This window comes from Phocoena sinus, chromosome 1 (assembly GCF_008692025.1).
Source record: "Phocoena sinus isolate mPhoSin1 chromosome 1, mPhoSin1.pri, whole genome shotgun sequence".
In the NCBI taxonomy this organism is placed as follows: domain Eukaryota; kingdom Metazoa; phylum Chordata; class Mammalia; order Artiodactyla; family Phocoenidae; genus Phocoena; species Phocoena sinus.
In genome coordinates, this window is record NC_045763.1 from 98,423,776 (window position 1) to 98,445,274 (window position 21,499).

Consider the following 21,499-nt stretch of genomic DNA (forward strand, 5'->3'; position numbering starts at 1 on the left):
GGATCTGGTGTCTACTCCCGCCCCTTCCCAATGCCCTTCCAACATGGAACAAAGGGCCACACCCTGGGGGAGCAGGAATCTTGGATCTGTGTCTCTCTTAGATGGAGATGACAGGCTGAACAGGCACTCTTGGCCTCAGATGCCACTTGGGGAGAAGACTGAGTGGACCCAGGAAACCTGGCCTGGGAGGACTGGGCAGGGAGACTCCAGGATAGGGCCGGCTGGGGCTCCCGTGAAGTCAGGCCCAGGGACGGGAGGCAGCTAGGGCAGGAAGGGGCTCACTGGAAATAGGCCTCTTTACAGACCATAAGGTGGGACATGAGATAGGACTCTGGCAGTGGCTCCACCTGTGTTAGCCCAAGAAGTCCTGTTTGAAAGGGGAAATCAGATCAGGAAGGTGAGAGTGACATTTCCTGGCCTGAAGATCAGGCATGTGTACCCTTCAGCTTTGAAGTCCCGGGAGTGGCCCTTATCAGAGCAGGTGTTGTGTAGTCTGGGTGCTATCTTAATGTGTTTGTGGAGTGGCCTGAGTTTAGGGGCTATCTCTGCAGCCTGGGCTCCCAGCCAGAGGGAACCCCGCATTCTCTATAAAGGCTGTTGGGAGTGGGCACTGGCTAGAGTGGTGGTCAGACCCAGGTCCAGGATGAGGTGTCTCGTGGTGCTACTTTCAGTCCTCGCTCTCTCCCAGGGCACTGGGATCACCAGGTGGGTGTCAGGCCCCAGGGGAGGGGATGGGCATCGCATGCATCAGCTCTGTGTGGGTTTCTCCATGGTCTTCCAGCCATTGTTGCCCCGTGGAGTCCTCAAGGACATGTTGCAGTTTCCCAAGATAGTCGCTCCCGGTCAGTCTTGCCTTCGTGTTTTGGGCCTTTCCCTCTAAAGTGCTCCGTTACTCTCTTCAGGGCGTGATGAACGAGAACAGGGGGTCAGATGGGCTGCCTGGGGGATTAAGGGCATGGCTTCTGGAGTTAAACTGCCTGCGATTTGATCCCCAGCTCCATCACTAACGTAACTCTCTAACACCACTTAACATAAATTTGTAAAATTAGGATGACAGAAGTATCCATCTTATGGGGTTATCATGCGGGGTATATGAGTTAGTATTTGTAAAATGCTCTGAACCGTGCCTGGCACATTGTAAGAGCTATGTGTACATCTGTTAAACAAAATAAAGTTCTCGTTATTTTGTCCAAATCCTTTGTGGGTGAAGTTCCCAGGTTCTCCTCCCAAAATAATAACTGATACTTATGGAGCTGCTTGCTACTAGGTGCCAGACACTTAACTAGGTCTTTACCTATACTAAGCCTCAGAGATTAGGTAGATATATTATTTGCATTTTACAGACGAGGAAACTGTTGTTCAGGGAGGGTCCGTGAGCTGCCCAAGGCCACATGATTAAAAACGGAGGAGCCAGGACTTGGTCCCAGGTGGTCCCAGTCTCTTGCCAAAGACCGTCACACTACCTCTGGTTCCCAGGTTCGAGCCCTGTCAAGGTCCGAGCCCAGGGAAACCTGAATCCATCCCTGGGAAGCAGGATCCCTAAAAAGAGGTCCAGTGTCTTTGACCAGTGGGGGCTGCTTGTGGTGGTCCTGAAAGTGGAGTTATTCCAAGTGTCAGGCATCTGGTGGCCTCAGCACAGGCCTGGAGGCAGCAGTGGGTGGAAGTCTCATGGTGGTTGGAGCCTGTGTTCAGGGCCGCCATAGTGGGGCGGTGGACTACCTCTGATGCTCGCTTGCCCTGAGGGAGGCTCTCTGGGTCTTGTGTTGTGATGGGACAGCTCAGCAGAGTTGCAGTTACTAGTGTGGGAGTCGCCAGGCACTCAGCCAGTGGATCTTGTAGCCAGTGAGAACCGGACCTGGAAAAAGCAGAAAGCACCGGGGGCTTGGACATGGGAAAGGGCAGCTGTGGGCTTGCTCCCAGGAGCTCAGTCCAGCCTCCCTCCTTTTGGGCTGAAGTTCTTTTCTATCATCAGAGACAAAGGCTGAGAAATGTCTCGAGAACCTTTCATTTATAGATCAGGTCCCCGCTGATGTCACACCTGAGGGCTGGGGGTGGGAAGGCGCCAGACAAGAGACCATAACTCACATACGAGGTTGTTCCATGTGGGATCCACTTGGGACATGAGCAACATGAGAAAACCCGTTTTCTTTATGGGTCTTAAAGCTGCTGCCATTTTATTACTCTCAGAGCACTTTCACACCTGTAGTCTCCAGTTGTCCTTAAAATAGGCCTTAAAATAGGAGGAGAATCATGTGATTCTTAGAGCTGGGAGGGACATTGGGAACCATCACGCTCCAGTCCTTCAATCTGCAGGAGAGGAAACTAAGAGCCGGAGAGGTTAAGCCACTCAGTTGGTCCACAGCAGGCCCCGAGAAGGCTGGAAAGGAAGAGATAATGCATTTCACAGAGAAGAAGCTGAAGCTCTGCGGGCTTTGGGGAGACCAGGTCTTGACCCAGCTTCTGCCGTCTTCCTTCTCGATTCTCTTCCTGCTGATCTGCCTCCATCACCCAACATCTAAATTCTAACCAAGTTCCCTGGGGACCACACTCTGTGCTGAAACCCTTTGAAGAATTTCCACCCACGTTAGGCTGCCCAGAGAGCAGAGAACAGGGGTTGGCAAAGGGTAGGAACATTGTCATAGCGTTTTCCAGAGTGTGGGGGACACCGTTTTTCTCTCCAGACAGTATGCTTCTGGAGGGTAAGACTGCACCCTTTTCCCCATTGTGTCCCCTGTGCCCCATATGGAGCCTGGCACATAGTAGGTCTACAGTAAGAACTGGAGACTGAATGAGAATACGCTTAGTGTCTTTCAAACCTTGGAGTTGCAAAGCTCATTAGCGGGTTATAAAATACATCGATTGAGTCTCCAGCACCATTAAAAAAGGGAAAGGAGTAGGAAACGTCAGAGTGCATTGCATTTAGTAAGGGCTGGCGCGGATTTGTGAACTGATGTAGAATACAATTTTTACTTCGGGTTATGGTACAAGATTGTGGGGGTGGCTTATGGAGCCCAGAGCCTCTGGTCACTTCTCTGAGGCTGGGCAGTCCTGTGGAGATGCCCACCTCACCACGAATTCTTCCCCTTTCCTCAGGATCCCTCTGCACAAAGGCAAACCCCTGAGAAAGACACTAAAGGAGCATGGGCTCCTGGAGGACTTCCTGCGGAAACACCAGTCTGCCGTCAACAGCAAGTACTCCAGCTTCGGGGAGGTGGCCAGCGAGCCCCTGACCAGCTACCTGGATGTGAGTGGCTCTGCCTGCCTTCCCGTAATGATTCCCACACAGTGTGTTGGCTGCCCCCTGCCTCTTTCCTTCTTTCAGGAGTCATGGCGCCCCGGGGGATGTGGGGCCGTCTCCCACCCCTCAGTATCTCCCAGGGGCCAGCAGGCCCTGTAAAACCAATCCCTGCACCTCAGACGACCTTCCTGCGGACAGCATCCCTCCGGGGTACATGGTCTGCTCCCAGATCCAACCTCATGCCTGCATTTGTGGGTCCAGGGAACCCATGTCTTGGGCTGGGCTTGGCAGGGAGGGGGCAGCTGCCTGGGACATGGCAGGAGTGCCCCCTGTGCCCTCTTCCTTTCTGGAGACCGTCTCTCTCATCTGTCACTCTTGGCAGTAAACAACCTGCTGTTTTTCTCTTCTGTGCCCTCGTTTCCTTATCCAGGTCATCCCCATCCCCGCCTCGGCCCCAGTACTGACCCGTGGGGAGAGCGGGAAAGGAGGGGCAGCCAGGACAGCTTGCGTCTGGGGTCTGTACCTAGCTGGTGCCCCATCACTATGTCCCTGCCCCTGGCAGGGTGGCCCAGACTCCCTACCAGAGAGGACTTACCTTTTGGTCCAGTGTATGCTTTGGGGGCTGATTCCAGCAGTGAATGTAGGGCTTGCGGGAGGGGCAAGACAAACATGGCTGGGGTCGGAGCTCAGCGTGGGGACCGGGGAATGAAGAACCCCCCAGGGATCCTCCTTCCGTTTCTTCCCCCTCAGCCTCCTAGGTCTGTGGGCAGAAAGCACAGGGCCTACAGAACTGAACAGGCTCCGTGCCGAACATCAACCCTCACCCAGTGTTGTCTGTCCTCAGAGTCAGTACTTCGGGAATATCTACATTGGGACACCGTCCCAGGAGTTCACTGTGGTGTTTGACACTGGCTCCTCTGACCTCTGGGTGCCCTCTGTCTACTGCAAGAGCGACGCCTGCCGTGAGTGACTCCCCCCCGCCCCGCCCTGGCTACCCCTCTGCTCTGCCAGCCACGGTCAGGGTGGCTGGGGGTAAACGTAGGGGGAAGGAGAGCTTGCTTGGACATGCCCAGCCTCGCTCGCTCAACCCTTCCAAATGGCCACAGACTGGGAAGGTGTGCAAATCACAGGCTGATGTATAAAGCACCAGTGAGAAATGAGGGGACTTTGCTTTCTTCCTTTTTATTTTTTGGCTCTATTAGGAGCCAAGGCAGACTCTTTACCCTCGCGGGTCCTCAGTTTTTCTTTCTGTAAAATGGGGCTACAACATGCCAGTGGGTCCTAGGAGAATGAAGTGAGAGGTACTGAGTAAACTTTTTTGTTGTTGTTATTTTTTTTTTGGCTGAGTTTTTTGGGTCTTCGTTGCTGTGAGCGGGCTTTCTCTAGTTGTGGTGTGTGGGCTTCTCATGGCGGTGGCTTCTCTTGTTGCGGAGCACGGGCTCTAGTTGCACGGGCTTCAGTAGCTGTGGCATGTAGGCCTAGCTGCTCAGAGGCATGTGGGGTCTTCCCGGACCAGGGTGCGAACCCATGTCCCCTGAACTGGCAGGTGGACTCCTAACCACGGCTCCACCAGGGAAGCCCCTGAGTAAACATTTAATATATGTACATAGTTTATTTCTCCCACAATCCTGGGAGGTTGGTGCTCTTTTTATCCCCACTTACCAGGTGAGGAAACCAATGTTTAGTGAAGCAAAAAGAGTTGCGGGAAATTACAAAGCTGGTAGAAGCCGGTCTCGGGAAACCACAGGGATGATTTTCTTCTTCCTTTTTTTTGTTTGGGAGCTACGAAGGTAGCACTGGGGGTCAGAGAGTTGGGTTGAGCAGCAAGGAATAACTTTCTTGCTTATTTTCAGTAGAGAGAATCGTTAGTATTTAGACGATATTCTTACAAGACCTGGTGAGGATTCAGCTCCCACTGGCACTGTCGAGTGGTGAGATGTTACAAGCCCCACTAACCCTGAGTCTGTGTTCCAGAAAATCACCACCGCTTCGACCCAAGCATGTCGTCCACCTTCCAGAACATGGGCAAGCCCCTGTCCATCCAGTACGGCACGGGCAGCATGCAGGGCTTCCTGGGCTACGACACCGTCACTGTGAGTGGCGCCTGGGGCCAGCCAGCCCTCGCCTTCCCCTCATACCAGCCACTCTCGCACCCAGAAACCCGGGCTCTGGGTTGTGCCACAGCTGGTGCCAAGAGGCCCTTTGGGTCCTGGCCCTGTTGGTGGCCCTGTGGGGGAGGACTCTGAGAAGGATGTTAGCCAGCAGCAGCTGTGGGGTGTCCCTCCCTCCCTTCCCCGTTTCCTTCGCATGTCAGTCCCCAGAGCCCCACCTGACACGCTTCTCTGGGTCCGGTTTCCATCCTCCTAACCCTTTTCTCACTTGACCTTGCCATAGTGAGTCCTGAATCCTGAGTCTTTGCCAGTTCTGAGCTCTTCAGCGTCACCTGTGTGATCTCATTTTAAATTGAGTCCTTTCAACAGCCCTTTGAGGGAGGTGTTCTCATCCCCATTGTTCAGATGAGGGACCCGAGGCTCAGATGAGCTGATAACTTGCCTGAAGTGGCACAGCTGGGGGACAATGGGAGCTGAGTGTCAGACCCCCGTCTCTGACTCTCTGGGCTTGACCTCATTCTTCATCAGTCACAGAGCTGCATCTTCTTTCATGTCAGAGAGCATCTGTGCCCTCTGGGCAAGGGCTCCCCTTGCTCTTGTTCCTTTTTGGCTTCTGAAGTACTTAATACAGTGGCCAGCACATAGTAAGTGCCCGACACACGTTAACATCTTTCTTTTCGTCCTCATCCACCATCTGAGATTAAAACTCAAGCAGCATCCCTTGGTGCTCTTCCCCTTGATCTTCCTTTAGTTCTTCCCAAAGTCTGGCTGAAGTCTTTTCTACGTCAAGCCCAAAAGGACACAGCCCTTCTCTGCTGACAGCCCTCTCCTCAGCTGAGGAGCTGCCCTCCCAGCTCAGGCCTCCCCAGGAGTCAGCACCAGAGCCACTGGCTGAGGTGGCCCAGCAGACAGACGTCTGGAAGGCCGATTCCCCGGCCGAGGTTTTGCTATTTTCTGCTATTTTGGGTTCTGGGGGGAAATCCTGCATCTTCACGGAAGAGCTGGCCCTTGCTGTGGGCCTGAGCCGTGGTGCATCTTGCTGTCTTCGCTCACCCACCTTGGGCAGGGGGTGGGAGAGAGAGGCTCAGGGGTCAGGACCTCCCTCCCCCCTGCCACCCACAGAAGTCTCACATGAAGTGAGAATGAGTGGGGCACCCAAGGAAGAGAAAGATCAGTGTGGGTGGAGCAGGGTGAGCTAAGGGACCAGAGCATGAGGGGACTCTAGGACGCAGGTTTCATCCTGAATACCTTCAGGAGGCTGTGGAGCAAGGGGTGACATGAGGATGTCCACTCTCCATTTCGCTTTGGCTACCTGTGTGGAGGATGGGTTATAAGGGGACAGAGTAGAAGCAGGAGGCCTGGTGGGCCGCTGTGGGAGCTCAGAATAGGCTAGTGGACGCGTCAGCCTTCCAGGGAAGCGGGCAGGTTGATAGGACACTTTGGGGTTAGCACTTCTCTGCAGAGTGCCGATAAAGGTTCACTGATCATACATTTAGTAAGTGCGCGATAAACGTTCAGCATTCATATTCTTTAGTCTAAGCACTGGCTTGAGATGCAGGTATTATTATTCCCTGTAACAGATGAGGAGATTGAGGTTCAGAGAGGTACTTGTCCAAGGTCACACAGCACACGACAGAGCAAGGATGCACAGCGGGATCTTTTATTCTTTTTTTTTTTTTCTTTTGCGGTACGTGGGCCTCTCACTGCTGTGGCCTCTCCCGTTGTGGAACACAGGCTCCGGACGCGCAGGCTCAGCGGCCGTGCCTCACGGGCCCAGCCGCTCCGCGGCATGTGGGATCTTCCCAGGCCGGAGCACGAACCTGTGTCCCCTGCATCGGCAGGCGGACTCCCAACCACTGCGCCACCAGGGAAGGCCCAGCGGGATCTTTTCCGGTGCAAACTGCGTGCTTGTTCTTTCTGTCCATCATGCTGCTCCCACGGCTCTTCCCTGGGAGATGCCCTGGTGCAGCAGCTGATGGGAGGGCTTTAGGCTGGCAGAGGGCCTTGGAGCGTCCCTTGTTTAATGCCCTTCTTTGGGCTCACCCCCAACCTCTGCACCATGAGCACTGCTGTCTGTACCCCCAGCCATGCTCTCTCTTCCCCTGCCACCCAGTCCCCTGCCTCATCAGACCAGTTCCCTCAAAACCACAGCACAGAGCTGGGAAAGGAGGCTTTTCTCTCTTAAGCTCACATAGCTACGCTGTCTAAAAGAGGGAGGGCGGGCTGGCAGAGCCTGACCCTCGACCTTTCTGGGTCCTCTGCCTGCAGGGCCCCCTGGTGGAGGTCACTCTGCCTTTCTTGCAGGTCTCCAACATTGTGGACCACCAGCAGACTGTGGGCCTGAGCACCCAGGAACCTGGTGATGTCTTCACCTACTCCGAGTTCGATGGGATCCTGGGGCTGGCCTACCCCTCCCTCGCCTCTGAGTACTCGGTCCCTGTGTTTGACAACATGATGAACAGACACCTGGTGGCCCAAGACCTGTTCTCGGTTTACTTGGACAGGTAGGAGCTGCACCCAGTGTGGGCTGGACTTCCATGTCCTGGCAGGGGCTGTCAGCTGAGGAGTGTCCACCCCTTGGGGACGCTGCAACACAAGGATAGTCACCAGCATCAAAGCAAACCTCTCCTTGCTTCCAGAAACATCCAACCTCCTGTCTAAAGGTCCCCAGCATGACCATTGATGCAGCCAGAGTCCACTGGGCCAGAATTTGACTTTCATTTCTGGCATTTAAAAAAGGGAGCCTGGGGCTTCCCTGGTGGCGCAGTGGTTGAGAGTCCGCCTGCTAATGCAGGGGACGTGGGTTCGTGTCCCGGTCCGGGAAGATCCCACATGCCGCGGAGTGGCTGGGCCTGTGAGCCATGGCCGCTGAGCCTGCACTTCCAGAGCCTGTGCTCCGCAACGGGAGAGGCCACAACAGTGAGAGGCCCGCGTACCGCAAAAAAAAAAAAAAAAAAAAAAAAAAAAAAAAAAGAAGCCTGGATCCATCTCTGCATACGGGCTTTTAACCTCTTTTCTTCCAAAGTGGCAGGCCTCAGTAATCATTTATTGATGTCACTGAGACTCACAGATGTTTAGAGCAGGCTCTAAAGGAGTCCAACCTTCTCTTTTCAATATGCAGGGAACTGAGGCTTGGGCGGGATGGTCACCCTCAAACTGGTGGACGAGCCATGTCTAGGGCCCAGGGCTCCTGACTCCCAGTCCAGTGTTCCCCACTCTACCCGCCTGATGGGGCAGCTCTGCTAGGCAGAGGGGTGGGTGGCAGGACTGGCAGAAGGGAACCACACCCAGGAGAAGGAGCTGGGTAACCCAGGCAGGGGGTAGATAGGTGCATTCATTCATTCATTTACTCAGTGGATATTTATGGGTCCTTACTATGTGCAGGGGCTGTGCCAGGAGACGGGGATACATCAGTAAACAAGACAAACTGGGAGTCAACTTTTTAGCCGGGGAAACGGACAACGCACACATCATAATTACGTATCCAATTATGATGACAGTTGTGATAAGAGCACTCCCTGCAGGGGAGATCTGCATGTACTGAAGGCTTAATAGTGACAGGCAGCCCAGTCTGACAAGATATGTGTGTGCAGAGTGGCCAGGGGAAGCTTTGCTGAGGCCTGAGTGGGTGATATACAGGTGAGACAAAGGGATGGCACATTTTAAGCAGTGGGGTGGCATGTGTCAGAGCCCGAAGGTGGGACAGAGCTTGATGAGGCCAAGGAACAAGAGCTGCAGAGTGAGAAGCAGGTAACCCACAGTGTGCCGGTGTTTCCTGGCCATGAGACAGAGTCCCAGGAGGCGCAGAGAGGGTTTGGGCTGGGGTGTCAGTTTTTTTTTTTTTTTTAGAAGATGTTGGGGGTAGGAGTTTATTAATTAATTAATTTATTTTGGCTGTGTTGGGTCTTTGTTTCTGTGCAAGGGCTTTCTCTAGTTGTGGCAAGCAGGGGCCACTCTTCATCGCGGTGCGCAGGCCTCTCACTATCGCGGCCTCTCTTGTTGCGGAGCACAGGCTTCAGACGCGCAGGCAGTAGTTGTGGCTCATGGGCCCAGTTGCTCCGCGGCATGTAGGATCCTCCCAGACCAGGGCTCGAACCCGTGTCCCCTGCATTAGCAGGCAGATTCTCAACCACTGCGCCACCAGGGAAGCCCTGGGGTGGCAGTTTTCATCCAGAGCATGTGGGACCTCATTGAAGACCCATTCTCCTACTCGAGGCCAAAGGGCTGGGGGCCGAAAGCCTTGAGTGGTGGGGGGCAGGGACACAGTGGCCTGAGCAGAGCCTAGCAGCCACGTGACCTCCTACTTCCTGACCTCCCTTCCCACAGTAATGACCATGCTCTGGGCTCTAGTGCTGCCTCAGCCTGGGTGGGTGCTGTAGAATTCAGAGAGAAAGGATGCTGCAGCTGGTATCAAAGAAAAGCCTGGAGTACCGGGAAGGTGGGAGAGCTCATCTGAAGCCTTTGGGGTGGAGGTGGGTGTTGGGGGCAGGGAGGGCAGTGCGGCAGGGTCTGAATCGCATCTAACCCTGCGTGGGGCTGGGCTACCCCCTCGCAGAGCCAGGGTGTCGGAGTCCCACATCATGACTTTCCTCGTTTTCAGGAATGGCCAGGAGAGTATGCTCACGCTGGGGGCCATTGACCCTTCCTACTACACAGGATCCCTGCACTGGATACCTGTGACCTTGCAGAAGTACTGGCAGTTTACCGTGGACAGGTGGGTGAGCGGCAGCTGTGACCCTGCCAGAGGCTGTCTCCAGGTGTGGGGATGTGAGGGTCTGGGTGTCAGCCCGGTAGCTCGTAAGACCATCACATTAACGTATGAATCAGATGCTCCAAGGCCAAGTGTCTGTCAGTGAGAATGCTAAACATTCACTTACACTTCATTAATAAGACTAGCTGTGCTTATCCAGCACCACTACCTGCCAGGCGTTGTGCTGGGTGAGAATATGACTGCCTGGTTTAGTCCTCACTAGAGCCCTGTGGGGGTGGTGCTGTGATTATCCTCATTTTGTAATTTACTAACATCGACTTTGAACCTCTCGAGCATCCCTTGAGGAAATCAAGAACGGGGTGGTTAATGTACCCATTTTGTAGATAAGAAGCCTGAGTGTAAGAAGACTGGGGAATTTGCAGCAAATAAATGGCAGGAGAAAGCTTGAAACCAGATCTTTGGGCCACCAGTGTGGTACTCATTCCACCCCTTAATGCCCGTGACTTTGTTGTTTCATTGAAGTTTCTGTCCCATAGAAGGTCAGGTGGCCTCCACTGAGCCACTGAGTTGGGAGAAAATGGTTTTGGGTCTTTTCTCTGAGTTCAGGAAGTTATGGGGGCTCCAGGAAGGAGCCCAAAGAAAAGGATCTGGGGTGGCTGGACTTCCTTCCTGCCAAGGATCCTGGCAGGGGAGGCTAGGAGGGACCCAGAGAGGGAGGGGTGGATGCTGGATGCGCTGCGAGGCCATCCTATTTCCCCTCTGCAGTGTCACCATCGGCGGTGTGGTGGTGGCCTGTGATGGTGGCTGTCAGGCCATCCTGGACACGGGCACCTCCATGCTGGTCGGACCCAGCAGTGACATCCTTAACATCCAGATGGCCATTGGAGCCACACAGAACCGGTATGGTGAGGTGAGGCCAGACCCTTATCCCCACCTCCCCAGACCCCCCTGAAGAGGGAACCCCTTTGCACATGGAAGAAATGACAAAGGGAAACGGTGAGGGGTTTGGGATTCCTGCAGGGGTTGGGATTTCCTGGGAGGCCTTCAAGATGGCCTAGCTTTTCTGGCTTTGGCTCACTTGCTGTTGGAGGTCCTATGTCTCGTGCAGTGGCTGCAATCTGACTTCCTGTCCGCAGGGAGGGTCATACATCCCCGACTCACTGAGCTTTGCTGCGCCCTCTTGTCCCCCTCCACCCCTGGGTCTCCCCTCTTCCTCCCTGACAGCTAAGTGCTCTCAGTGTCCTTGGGAGCTCTGGCTGGGCTTGGAGGGGAAATGTCAAGGCAAACAACTCCTTGTCTCGAGCTGGTGTCTGTCCCTGGGCTGGTCCCCATCGGTGTGACTCCTCTGAGGTCTAAGGACCTCCCTGGGGGTCCTCTGAGTAGCAGGTCCCTCCCCACTTCTTGGCTGCAGTGCAGAGGCAGAGGTCCCACCTGGGACTTTGTCTGCTACCGGCAGTCAGATCACACCCACGGCCCTTCTAAGAGGACCTCCCTCTGGTCTTTAGCTTGACATCGACTGCGGCAGCCTGAGCAGCATGCCTACGGTGGTCTTTGAGATCAACAGCAGAATGTACCCACTGACCCCCTCCGCCTACACCAACCAGGTATGAGTCTCCGGAGAGGAAGCCTGGGCTCACCCAGCTCCCCTCCTGCCTCCTGGCAACTCAGCACATTGGCTTGGGCTAGATGGAGAGAGCAGGACGTGCATTTAAACCACCTGGCCTTTCGGAGTGGGGTCTGTGGTCCTTGGGCCTCATTTGTGGCTGCGGCAGCCTCACCCTGGGAGAAATGGTGCGGACAGGAAGGACCGAGCCCAGCGGCCTGAGGGAGGGTGGGATGGGAGGGACCACAGCCACCTGTAGGAACCTCCATCCACTGCGCTAGCTTCTAAGCCCTGGGGCCTAGGGCTTTGTCTGGGATTTTTCTTGATAACCAGGGCTTTGTGGGGACCCAAGCCTCATCCCTACTGCCCTGCTGGCTTCAGCTTTGACCTAATCTTGAGCATCCCGAACTGCCAAGGTCTTGGGTCCCCAGGCCTGTTCTGGCTGGTCACCAGGGCCGTAGGTGCTAAGAGCAGGAGGACGGGGGCGTGGGGAGGATCAGTGAGGGGGAATGGGGAGGGGACCCACCAGGTGATCTTGGATCTGACATTTCATTTTTGAATGTCAATTTTTTCATCTGTTGAGTAGATGAATCTGATACTTGTTTGCTTAGCTCAGAAGGTGATTTCAAGGGTGAGAGGAAATAATAGATGAGAGAGTGACTGGGGGTGGGGTCCAGAGAGGCACAGCAACTGGGGTTGGGACCAGCTTCATGTCAGCCTACCCTTTCCCAGGACCAGGGCTTCTGCACCAGTGGCTTCCAGGGTGAAAATAATTCCCAGCAGTGGATCCTGGGGGATGTCTTCATCCGGGAGTATTACAGCGTCTTTGACAGGGCCAACAACCGCGTGGGGCTGGCCAAGGCCGTCTGATTGCACCTCTGACCAAGAACCTCACTGTCCCCAAACACACGCACATACACACATGCACCTGCACGCATGCACACACATAGGTGAGGTTTTTAAGCAGACGGTTCTCAATAAATACTACATCTCTGCAAAGCCTGGCTTCCTTTGGGGCTGAATCCCTGCACCGCTCTGGGGGTGGGATGTGACAGTCACATGGTGTGTTCGGCAGAACGGGGGCCACATGGGTAGGGGAGCACAGGGGACACTGTGGATGGATGGAGACTTTCACAAGGGAATTGACCATTTCAAGCTCAGGTCAGGTTTTTAAAAGCAAGACCAGTCTTGCCTTCCTGTTTTCCTACTTCCCGTCTTTCTGGGGAAAGAGTGCAGTAAGGGAGACTTTTGCAGGATGAGACTTACGCCCGGGGAACAAGGGCTTGAGGTCGGGCCGAGTAGAGAATATTGGCCTAGGGAGAGAATGGCTCTAGTTCTATTAAGACAAGGCCTTGACTGCCATTTGGAGAAGACATTAGTGGAACAGGCAGAGGGCTCTGGGAAGATCTGAGTGTCCTGAGGTTGCTGTGGGGAAGAACCACAGCCCAGAGTCCCATCCTCAGTCTTAGAGGCTCCACACCTGATTCTCCAGCGTCTGAAAAGTAGCTACAGCGCCAGAGCGGGCCCATGTCCCCTGGCTCACAGAGGCAGACATGTCAAAGGTCAGCAAAGACCACAGCTGTCAGTGAACAGACCACGCATGCTCACAGGTCCCTGCAGTCTTCTGAGGAGGGGAGAGTCCGCCGAAGAAATACAAATATCAGGGGGTCAGAACAAGGGCCTCTAGGCAAAGGTAAGAGGCTTTTCTCAGTCATGCTACTTTGAGGTGCTGTGAGGGGCAGCTGACCAACCTCCTGGGGAGATTCCAGTGCTTGGTCACTTGGCAGGAGCTGTGCACGTTTGCTCCCTCGACCTTCCTTCCCTTCTCTGTACCTCTTCTTTTTTTTTTTTTTTTTTCCGGTACGCGGGCCTCTCACCGTTGTGGCCTCTCCCGTTGCGGAGCACAGGCTCCGGACACGCAGGCTCAGCGGCCATGGCTCACGGGCCCAGCCGCTCCGCGGCATGTGGGATCCTCCCGGACCGGGGCACGAACCCGTGTCCCCTGCATCGGCAGGCGGACTCTCAACCACTGCGCCGCCAGGGAAGCCCTGCACCCCTTCTTTTGACAGTCTTTTCCCTAAAGGGGACGGTACCATTGATCAGGTTTCACTTTTCTAAATCACAGACAATCTTGCCCCCCGTACAGTCACTGGGCTTTAAGTCACACCTTTACAGTAGCTGAACTCTCAGAAGGCCTTGGAAAGGGGTCTGGGACCACATTATTATCTAGTCCCTGCCCTCACTGTAGCCTGACCACACGTGCCCTGCAAACAGCTGAGGGGCAGGTGAGTCACGTGGCATGTCTCAGAGAGCCTGAAGCTACAGGTGTGGCTGTGACACTTCACAAAGGAGGCTGTCCTTTAGGAAGGGGGCAGGGGGCTCCCACAGGAGCTGCGGATGGGGTCCTGTTGACGAGACCCTCTGGGGGCATCTCCTGGGGTCTTTCCCAGCTGTACCCAAGGACAAACAAGATGGGACCCAGGGTGGTGGAGATGCTGTGTCAGTGGCTTTCTCGTCTGTGGCTGAGCAGCCGGTGCTGGCTGTGGAGGGAACTGGGGACCTCTGGTAGGGAAGAAGCAGGGCTGCACCGTGGTGGGTGACGTGGGAGAGGAAGGGCTCAGGCTGCAGCCCTGGGAAGCTGAGGGGCCTGGGGTGGGTTTGGGCAGAGGACACAGGAGAATGTTCTGGGACTTCAAGGGCAGAGGGCAGCGTTGGTGCTTCAGCCTTATGGGGTCGGGGAGGCGAGTGTGGTGCTGCGTAAGTTCTGGCATTAGGCACTTTTTAAAATCTAAGACCAATACTGCCTGTTTGCCAAGAATGAGACAGAACTGGGCCACTTTCATTATTTTTAGTCTTCCTGTAGATTAAAAAAAAAGCCAAACAGGCTCACAAAAATTGTGTTATATTTCAGTGGTTTTCCCTTAACAAATTGTATCTTAAACATCCAGGCCTCAGTTGGAGGTAATGTAGAAAGTCATCGTATTTATGTGATGACTTTCTTAAATGGGTAGCTTGGACCAAATGGTCCCCCACCGCACCCACAGCCCACCTGGCCCGGGTAGAGACCCTTGTCCCGAGGGGGCAGCGCCCTCTGGGTCTCATGGGCCATGGCAGCCTCACAGTCTGCTCCTGGGATTTCTCCTAGCTACAGAGAAAGGCCTGCTTGGAATGTTCTCCACAGTCCTATCCTTTGTCCAACGTTTAAGTGTCCTTCAAATCTCCCTTCAGTCCAGACCTCTTTAGGATCTCCTGACCAGGCCCGGTTTGGTGCCCTCCTGTGGCCCTGCCGGGCCCAGCCCTTTCCCTAGGGTACACTTGGTATTTTTATTGTCTTGTCTGTCTCCCTCACGGACAGTGAGCTCCCTGAGGACAGACACTGTGTACCTCTCTTTGATATCTTGGAGACCTAACTCATGGAATGCCCCTATCAGGTATTGTTGCATGAATGAGTGAATGAATGGACAGATGATTCACTCGTCCTGACGAGTCATACTACTCACTGCTGGTCTCCTCTTTCCTCCCCATCTTCACAACCGCCCGCCCTCACTGCACACTCAGGCCTGCTCTCTACCTTTTCCCTCCCATTGTGAACGGCTCAGCACATGCTGGGAGGACACCGAAGGGGAGAGAAGGGGCCAAGCTGTCTGCAGGGTTTCAGCGTTTTAAGTTTCTGCCAAGGGGCCCACACCAGGCTCTGAAGCAGGCCCAGATCACTGGGGGTCTGCAAGGGGATAAAGGAGCCTTGGAAGGGGGCACATCTGCCATTCCCTGGTGAAGAAGCCAACCTGGAGGCCAGTGAGGAGCTGTGATGCTGGGAGAGACCTGGCTGACTCACTACCAGGTCTCCTACCTGTGCTGTCTGCTGGCGAGAACCAGGGCCTGGCGGGGCAGCTGAGGAAGTCTCAGTGGCCATTCACGTCCACCCTCTATGTAGTAGCTGCCATCTGTCTGCTACCGTGGCCACACCCAGAACCCTGCAGGGCTGGCCCCTGGGCCTTTGCTTATGCCGTTCCCTTTGCCTGTTTTCTCCTTTCCACTCTCTCTGACCTGTGAGCTGTTCCTCACCCTTCAAGACCAGCTTTCAGTGTCCTCTGAGGTGACACCCACACTGCGCCAGACTGCTGCCTCCCAGCTTCCTAATTGCTCGGCAGGGATCTTTCAAACAGCGTTTATCCTGCCTTTGTTGTTCACTGACATGCTGGTCTCTCTGCTAGAGTCCCTGATGGACAGCACAGCATTTTTACTCTCTGAATCTTCAGTGCCCAGGGAACTTCCTGGCACACTGTGGAGGCTGAGAAAGAGCCCAAGGGTGGCTTATGCCTTGTGATATGAGTGGGCAAGTCTCTGACCCGGTGGCATGAAGCATAAGTGCTGAAAAACAGAGGCTCTCTCTCTCTCTCTCTCTCTCTCTCTCTCTCTCTCTCTCACACACACACACACACACACACACACACACACACACACACACACACACACACACACACGAGTCTCCGGGTCTCCTACCAGTCCCTGCCCCGGCCCTGGCCCTGAGTACACACAGGCAGAGGCCTCAGGCCTAGAGCCCTATTTTCAGTTCCTCTCCCTCCTTGTCATTCATTTTCCTGCCAGTTCTTCTCTTGTTAATGAGAGGAAGCTTTGGCCAGAGAGAAGCTTTGGAAAGGAAAGGAAGTCTTTGAAATGGAAATGTTATGACAAAATGATGGATTGTTTTCTGGGCTGTGCAGTTTGTTTCTTGCTTGCAGCAGCAGAAGGGGAGAATATCTCTGCACCGGGAATGGTGGAGGTTGCCCACGTCAGGAAGCCCTAGACAGCAGGAAACGCAAGTGAAACACACACCAAAAGCAGGAAGCCGGTGGTGGGAAGGTAGGGCGAGGGAAAGCCCAGGCAGGCAGAGGAACATGGCCTGGATACTGCCCAGGAGCTCTGGTTGGAGCTGCGGCCCCCGATGGGCCAGGGTGGGCAGAAGCTTCCTGCTGAGGCCGGAAGAAACATCTGGCGTAGCCTTCGGCCGTGGCCACACCTACCAGCCTGCGGGGCTGGCCTCTGGGCCTTTGCTCAAGCTGTTCCCTTTCCACTTTCTCTGACCTGTGAGCTGCTCTTCATCCTTTAAGACCAGCTTAAATGTGCCCTCCTCTGAGAAGCCCCCTTACTGCCCATGATGCCCGCCTCACCCAGACCCTCCACATGGCAGGAATACTCGCTGGCTGACCCCTGGCCACTCGGTTTACTTGAGGTTAATTAGAATTGTCACCTGTCCTGTTTATTAAAAAACATTTTTTGAGTACCTACTGGGTGTGAAGCTCTGCTCTATTCACCGTGTCCCTTGGTGAACACCGCACATGGAACCTCCACCCTCATGGAACTCTGTGGGGGGCACAGAGTGTGGAAACAAGAAGTGTGTAAACTGTGTAGCAGGTTGGACGGCTTTGAAACCGATAGTGTCGTTTCAGGGGGCTCCAGGAGCACTGTCCTTTATGTCTCAGTTCAGAAAGAATTGAGTGAGAGGCAAAGTGATAGATAAGTGATTTATTAGGATAGGGCGCTTGTGAGGCTTACAACCGGGCAGGAAGCGTTTTGCTGCCCTGAGTGCTTAGTGGTTTACATTTTTATAATCAGAAGAAGACCGGGGAAGGGGAGAAGACCTTCTTTGTCTTTCTTGAGTAGATGTCACGTTTCCATAAATGATTGTTTTTTTGTGTGTGTGCCCACCACGGGGCAGGTTGTAGGCCTTCTTCTCCACTATTGTTTTATTGTTTTTAGGACATTGTGCAAAGAGCATGTCCTAGGGGTCAAAGAGCATGTTTTGGGGGTCATTAACTTATTGAGCTCACTGGGCGGGATATAGGTCTCATGCTGCCATTGTTTTGTGGTTTTATTGTTTTGGAGCATGTCTCGTGCCTCTGTTGCATGATTTTGTGCTGATCAAATTAGCTGGATTTTGTTGTTAAGCGAGCCAATCTGGCTCTGATGTTAAGTGGCCAGTTCTACTTTATGAGTCAAGCAAGCCCACATCGTTTCGGGATTTTCCCATGACTTTCTGGAGTGACCATTCATCTTCCTGTGGTCTCCCAAAGCCCCTTAAAGTTCCCCCTCTATCTACAATTCCCTAATGGGGTTTCTAAGCTGACTATTTGATTATCCTACTCAATCCCTATCCGTTTGAAGCTCCAGGGGAGGAAGTAGAGCCGGGTGAGATGATGCAGTGCTGCGGGGAGCACGCTTGCTCTAAAGTGAGGTGAGAAGGGTAGGCTCCATGAGAAGGTGATGTTTGAGCAAAGACATGCAAGAGGTGGGAGGGCATGTGGATATGAGAGAGGGAAGAGCATTATGGGTAGAAGGAACAGTGTGTGAGGATTAATCAGCCCTTAACCGATAGAAGTTGCTGGTAGATAAATAAGGAGACATTATTTTTTGCTCATGCCTCTTATGTTTCTAAAGAGATGACCCTGTCTTTGAGGGCAATAATCATGTCTCAATCCTTTTGTATCCTTCGTAGCACTTATGTGTCTGGCACAGAGCAATTGTTCAGAAGATGTTTGTTGAACAAATAAACACACTCCAAACTGTCCTCTAAACGCTTAAGAGCATGAGGCAGCTAAGCACTTGTCCTGGAGCGCCCTCTAGTGACAGAATGTCAAAGCCAACTTTGTATACATTCTTCAGAATCTGGCAAGATTCCTCCTTATCACCCCAGGCCAACCAAACAATAGAATTCACTCAGTGCCTACTACGTACAGGGCACGGTGTCAGCTTCTGCAGGAGGCACTGACTCACAGGAGGTGTGGTCCCTGCCCTCAAACCCCTCGCTCACAGGACCTCTCGCTGGTTAGCCTTTCCCTTCTCTCTTTGTTTTTTTGGGATCCTCCGTCTCCATCTTTCTGGATCATCTGTCATACCAGAATTACATTTTGAGCTACAACTCGCAGGTGAGGATGTACCGAGTGTGTGCCTGAGGGGCTTGGGGGCGGTGTTAGCCCTTCCGGGTCGGCTGAACAGCCCTCCGCCCCAAGGAGTTCCAGCTCCACGGAGCTTGGTGAGCAGCGGGGACCTGCTGCACGAGATACTCCCTGGAGTCGGGCTGGGGCTGGTAAGATGCAGACCAAAGTTGTCTCCCCATTCTGGCTTGTGGAGTTGTGCCTCCTTTTTGGAGACTGCTCCCTTCGCACCTCGTCTGGGCGAAAATAAAATTTCATCGGAGGTGCTGGGCCTCCCCCATTTTGTCCTTGTCTACCCCTCTGGCTCGGACCACGAAACCTAAGAGTCTCATTCTTTCCCAGGGCCCCTTCTAGCATTGAGACCAGAATAGCTGTGTCCTTGAAGCTTTATTTTTAGGGCCTGTGAGAGGTATCAAGGAGCTTCCTGAGTAGGGGCAGCTACACCTCCTGCAGCTTTGGACTGCGACCTGGGAAGTCCTGTAAGCCAGGCCCTCCCGTGGGAGCACCAGATCTCAGCCAAGTTTCCCAGATCAACTCCCTGGGGGGCATTTCTCATCAAGAGAGTCATTCATAAGCAGTGGAGTGGACTGTAGGCAAACTGGCTGTCGGATACCTAGGCTTGTGCCCCTGGGACTCCCAGGGTCACCCTGGTGGCCAGTCTCTTGACCTCAGCTCCTAAGACAAAGAGGCAGGCAGGCCTAAGCTGGAGGGATGCTGGGGCCAGGGCTCTCGTGCCTGCACCTGCGGCCCTGGTGGGTTTGGAAAATATGCAAAGAATAGAGAATCTCGAAGCACTTTCCTGAGTCCATTTCCAGGGAGTCCCAGACACAGACCAGTTAGGGAGAGAAGCTAGGATCTGAGAAGCTTCAGGAATGAGAGACCTATTGAGAGGCTAGGGCAGAAGGTGACAAATGGATATTCTAGTCATTGGTGGGCTATGGATTCAGACTGTATTTGAAGGATTTACTTAGACACAAGAGTAAGAGCAAGGGCTTTCTGCCACCCACAGGGTGCTCCCTTGCAAAGTTCACTGGGCACTTGTGCATGTGTCTCCCAGGCCTCTTTGTCTCCTCTGACCACTCAGACCTCTGCGTCTTCTTTGCCTTGAGAAGTGTCTTAATCCGGTAGGGCTGCCATAACAAAATACCACACAGACTGGGTGGTTTAAACAACAGAAATTTATTTCTCTTGGTTCTGGAGGCTGGAAGTCCAAGATCAACTTGTCAGCAGGGTAGGTTTCTCCTTGGTCCCCTGTCCTTGACTTGCAGATGAGATGGCCACCTTCTTGCTATGTCCTCACACGGCCTTTCCTCTGTGCCTGCACATTCCTGGGTATCTCTTCCTCTTCGTATAAGGACACCAGTCATATTGGATTAGGACCCCACTCTTAGGACCTCATTTAACCTTAATTGCCTCTTTAAAGGCCCTGTCTCCAAATACAGTCACAATGGGGGTTGGGGCTTCAACATATAGATTTTGGAGCGACACAGTTCAGTCCATAACACGTGGCATCCTGAAGGGGTGTCCTCCCTTCCCCACTGTGTCTGTCAGCCCAGCATCACCCAGCTGCTCATCTGTCCTTCCCCATCCAGCCTTGAAAAGTAAATAGCGACCCCCTCCCTGGGCGGCGGGGAGGCTAAAGCTGCCTTGCCTGCTTGGAAACACAGCAGCTCCTTCTGGGACTGGTCAGGCCTCGAGGGGGTACAAGTGCTAGGTGGGATTCAGCATGTCTCCCCGAACAGGGGCAGAAGGACACTGAAAAATCCCTTGCCCCACTGGAGGTTCCTGAACTAGAGAGGTGAAAGAGGGTGACACAGGGGACTGTGGCCTTTCCCACGCAGCTGGCGGCCCTGGCCTGAGGTCTGGGACAAATATTCTGGGAATTTGCCTGGGCCTTGTCAAAGTGAACGCTCTCTTACTCTCTCATTAAATATTTATGTAACATACCTAGTACTAGGTGCTAAAGCCACGGTGGTGAGCAAAACACAACCTTCACCCTCTTAGAGCTTTGTAGGGGTGCCAATTATCAGGAACTTTATGATGGTGAGATTTCTTGGGAGAGACTGTGTTTTAGAATTTAAATACTCTGTCCCATTGTTCTTTCAATTGATTGCAGTGTCCTAAAAACCCTGGTAATTCCAAAATCAAACTCCATCTGCCAGACTGTTTCTTAGGCCAATGAGTGTCCCGGTTTTTAGTCTAGAAGGTGTGGTCCCCATTCAGCCTGTGCTTCAGAGCCCCTGAGGTGGAGCATGTCTTTGCATGGAGGACGGGGAGCAGGCCTGGCACCGTGAACCCTCACCCACTCAGCTGCTCTTGCAGCATGCCCTACGCTGGCTCACGGAAGCCCTTCCCTCCCTGGGGCAGCCTATGACCAGCTCCCTCCGCTCTGCTACTCCTGGTGGGCCACCCGGACTTCACCAGCCTCTGGAAAGGGCCCCAGTTGAGATGTCATTTTTATAGTCCCAACAGGTTTCGAGAGAGGATCTGAGAGCTAAAGCCAGAGGGCAGCCGAGAGCTGTGGCGTGATGGGGACATCTGGGAAGGGGGAGTTGCTGCAGGCTGCTCCAGCAGAGGCTCCGCAGGGCTCGGGGGCCCAAACTGGGCCTGACGGGCTGGGGAAGAGGCACTGCCTGTAGGATTTGCCTTGAAGCTTTCGGCAGGTTTGACTGTCTCCTTAGATCCATTGGTGGGCAGCCCCCAGCGTCTAAGACCCTGAGAGGAGATGACTCTCACGTCAGGCCTCCTGGCACTGCGGAGGATGTCTGGTGGGGGGTGCCCTAAAGTCTGTGACTTCAGTCTTTGATGAAATAAGACCTGATCCTCCAGGGTGGGCCTGGTTCAGAGGCTGTCTCGCTGGAGAGCAGAGGCTGGACCTTACTGGCAAGTCACCTCTTCTTC

The 21,499-nt window shown here is 53.9% G+C and overlaps 1 protein-coding gene across 1 annotated transcript; it reads left to right on the forward strand.

The window, feature by feature from the left end:
- Positions 1 to 599: 599 nt before the first annotated feature.
- On the forward strand, positions 600 to 12,646 carry LOC116756719 (chymosin). Its single transcript, XM_032637594.1, has 9 exons — positions 600 to 705; positions 3,094 to 3,244; positions 4,083 to 4,200; positions 5,213 to 5,331; positions 7,654 to 7,853; positions 9,950 to 10,063; positions 10,826 to 10,970; positions 11,566 to 11,664; positions 12,396 to 12,646. Exons 1-9 carry the CDS (start codon positions 644 to 646, stop codon positions 12,531 to 12,533), a joined length of 1,146 nt encoding a protein of 381 aa, XP_032493485.1. The 5' UTR covers positions 600 to 643; the 3' UTR covers positions 12,534 to 12,646.
- Positions 12,647 to 21,499: the final 8,853 nt, after the last annotated feature.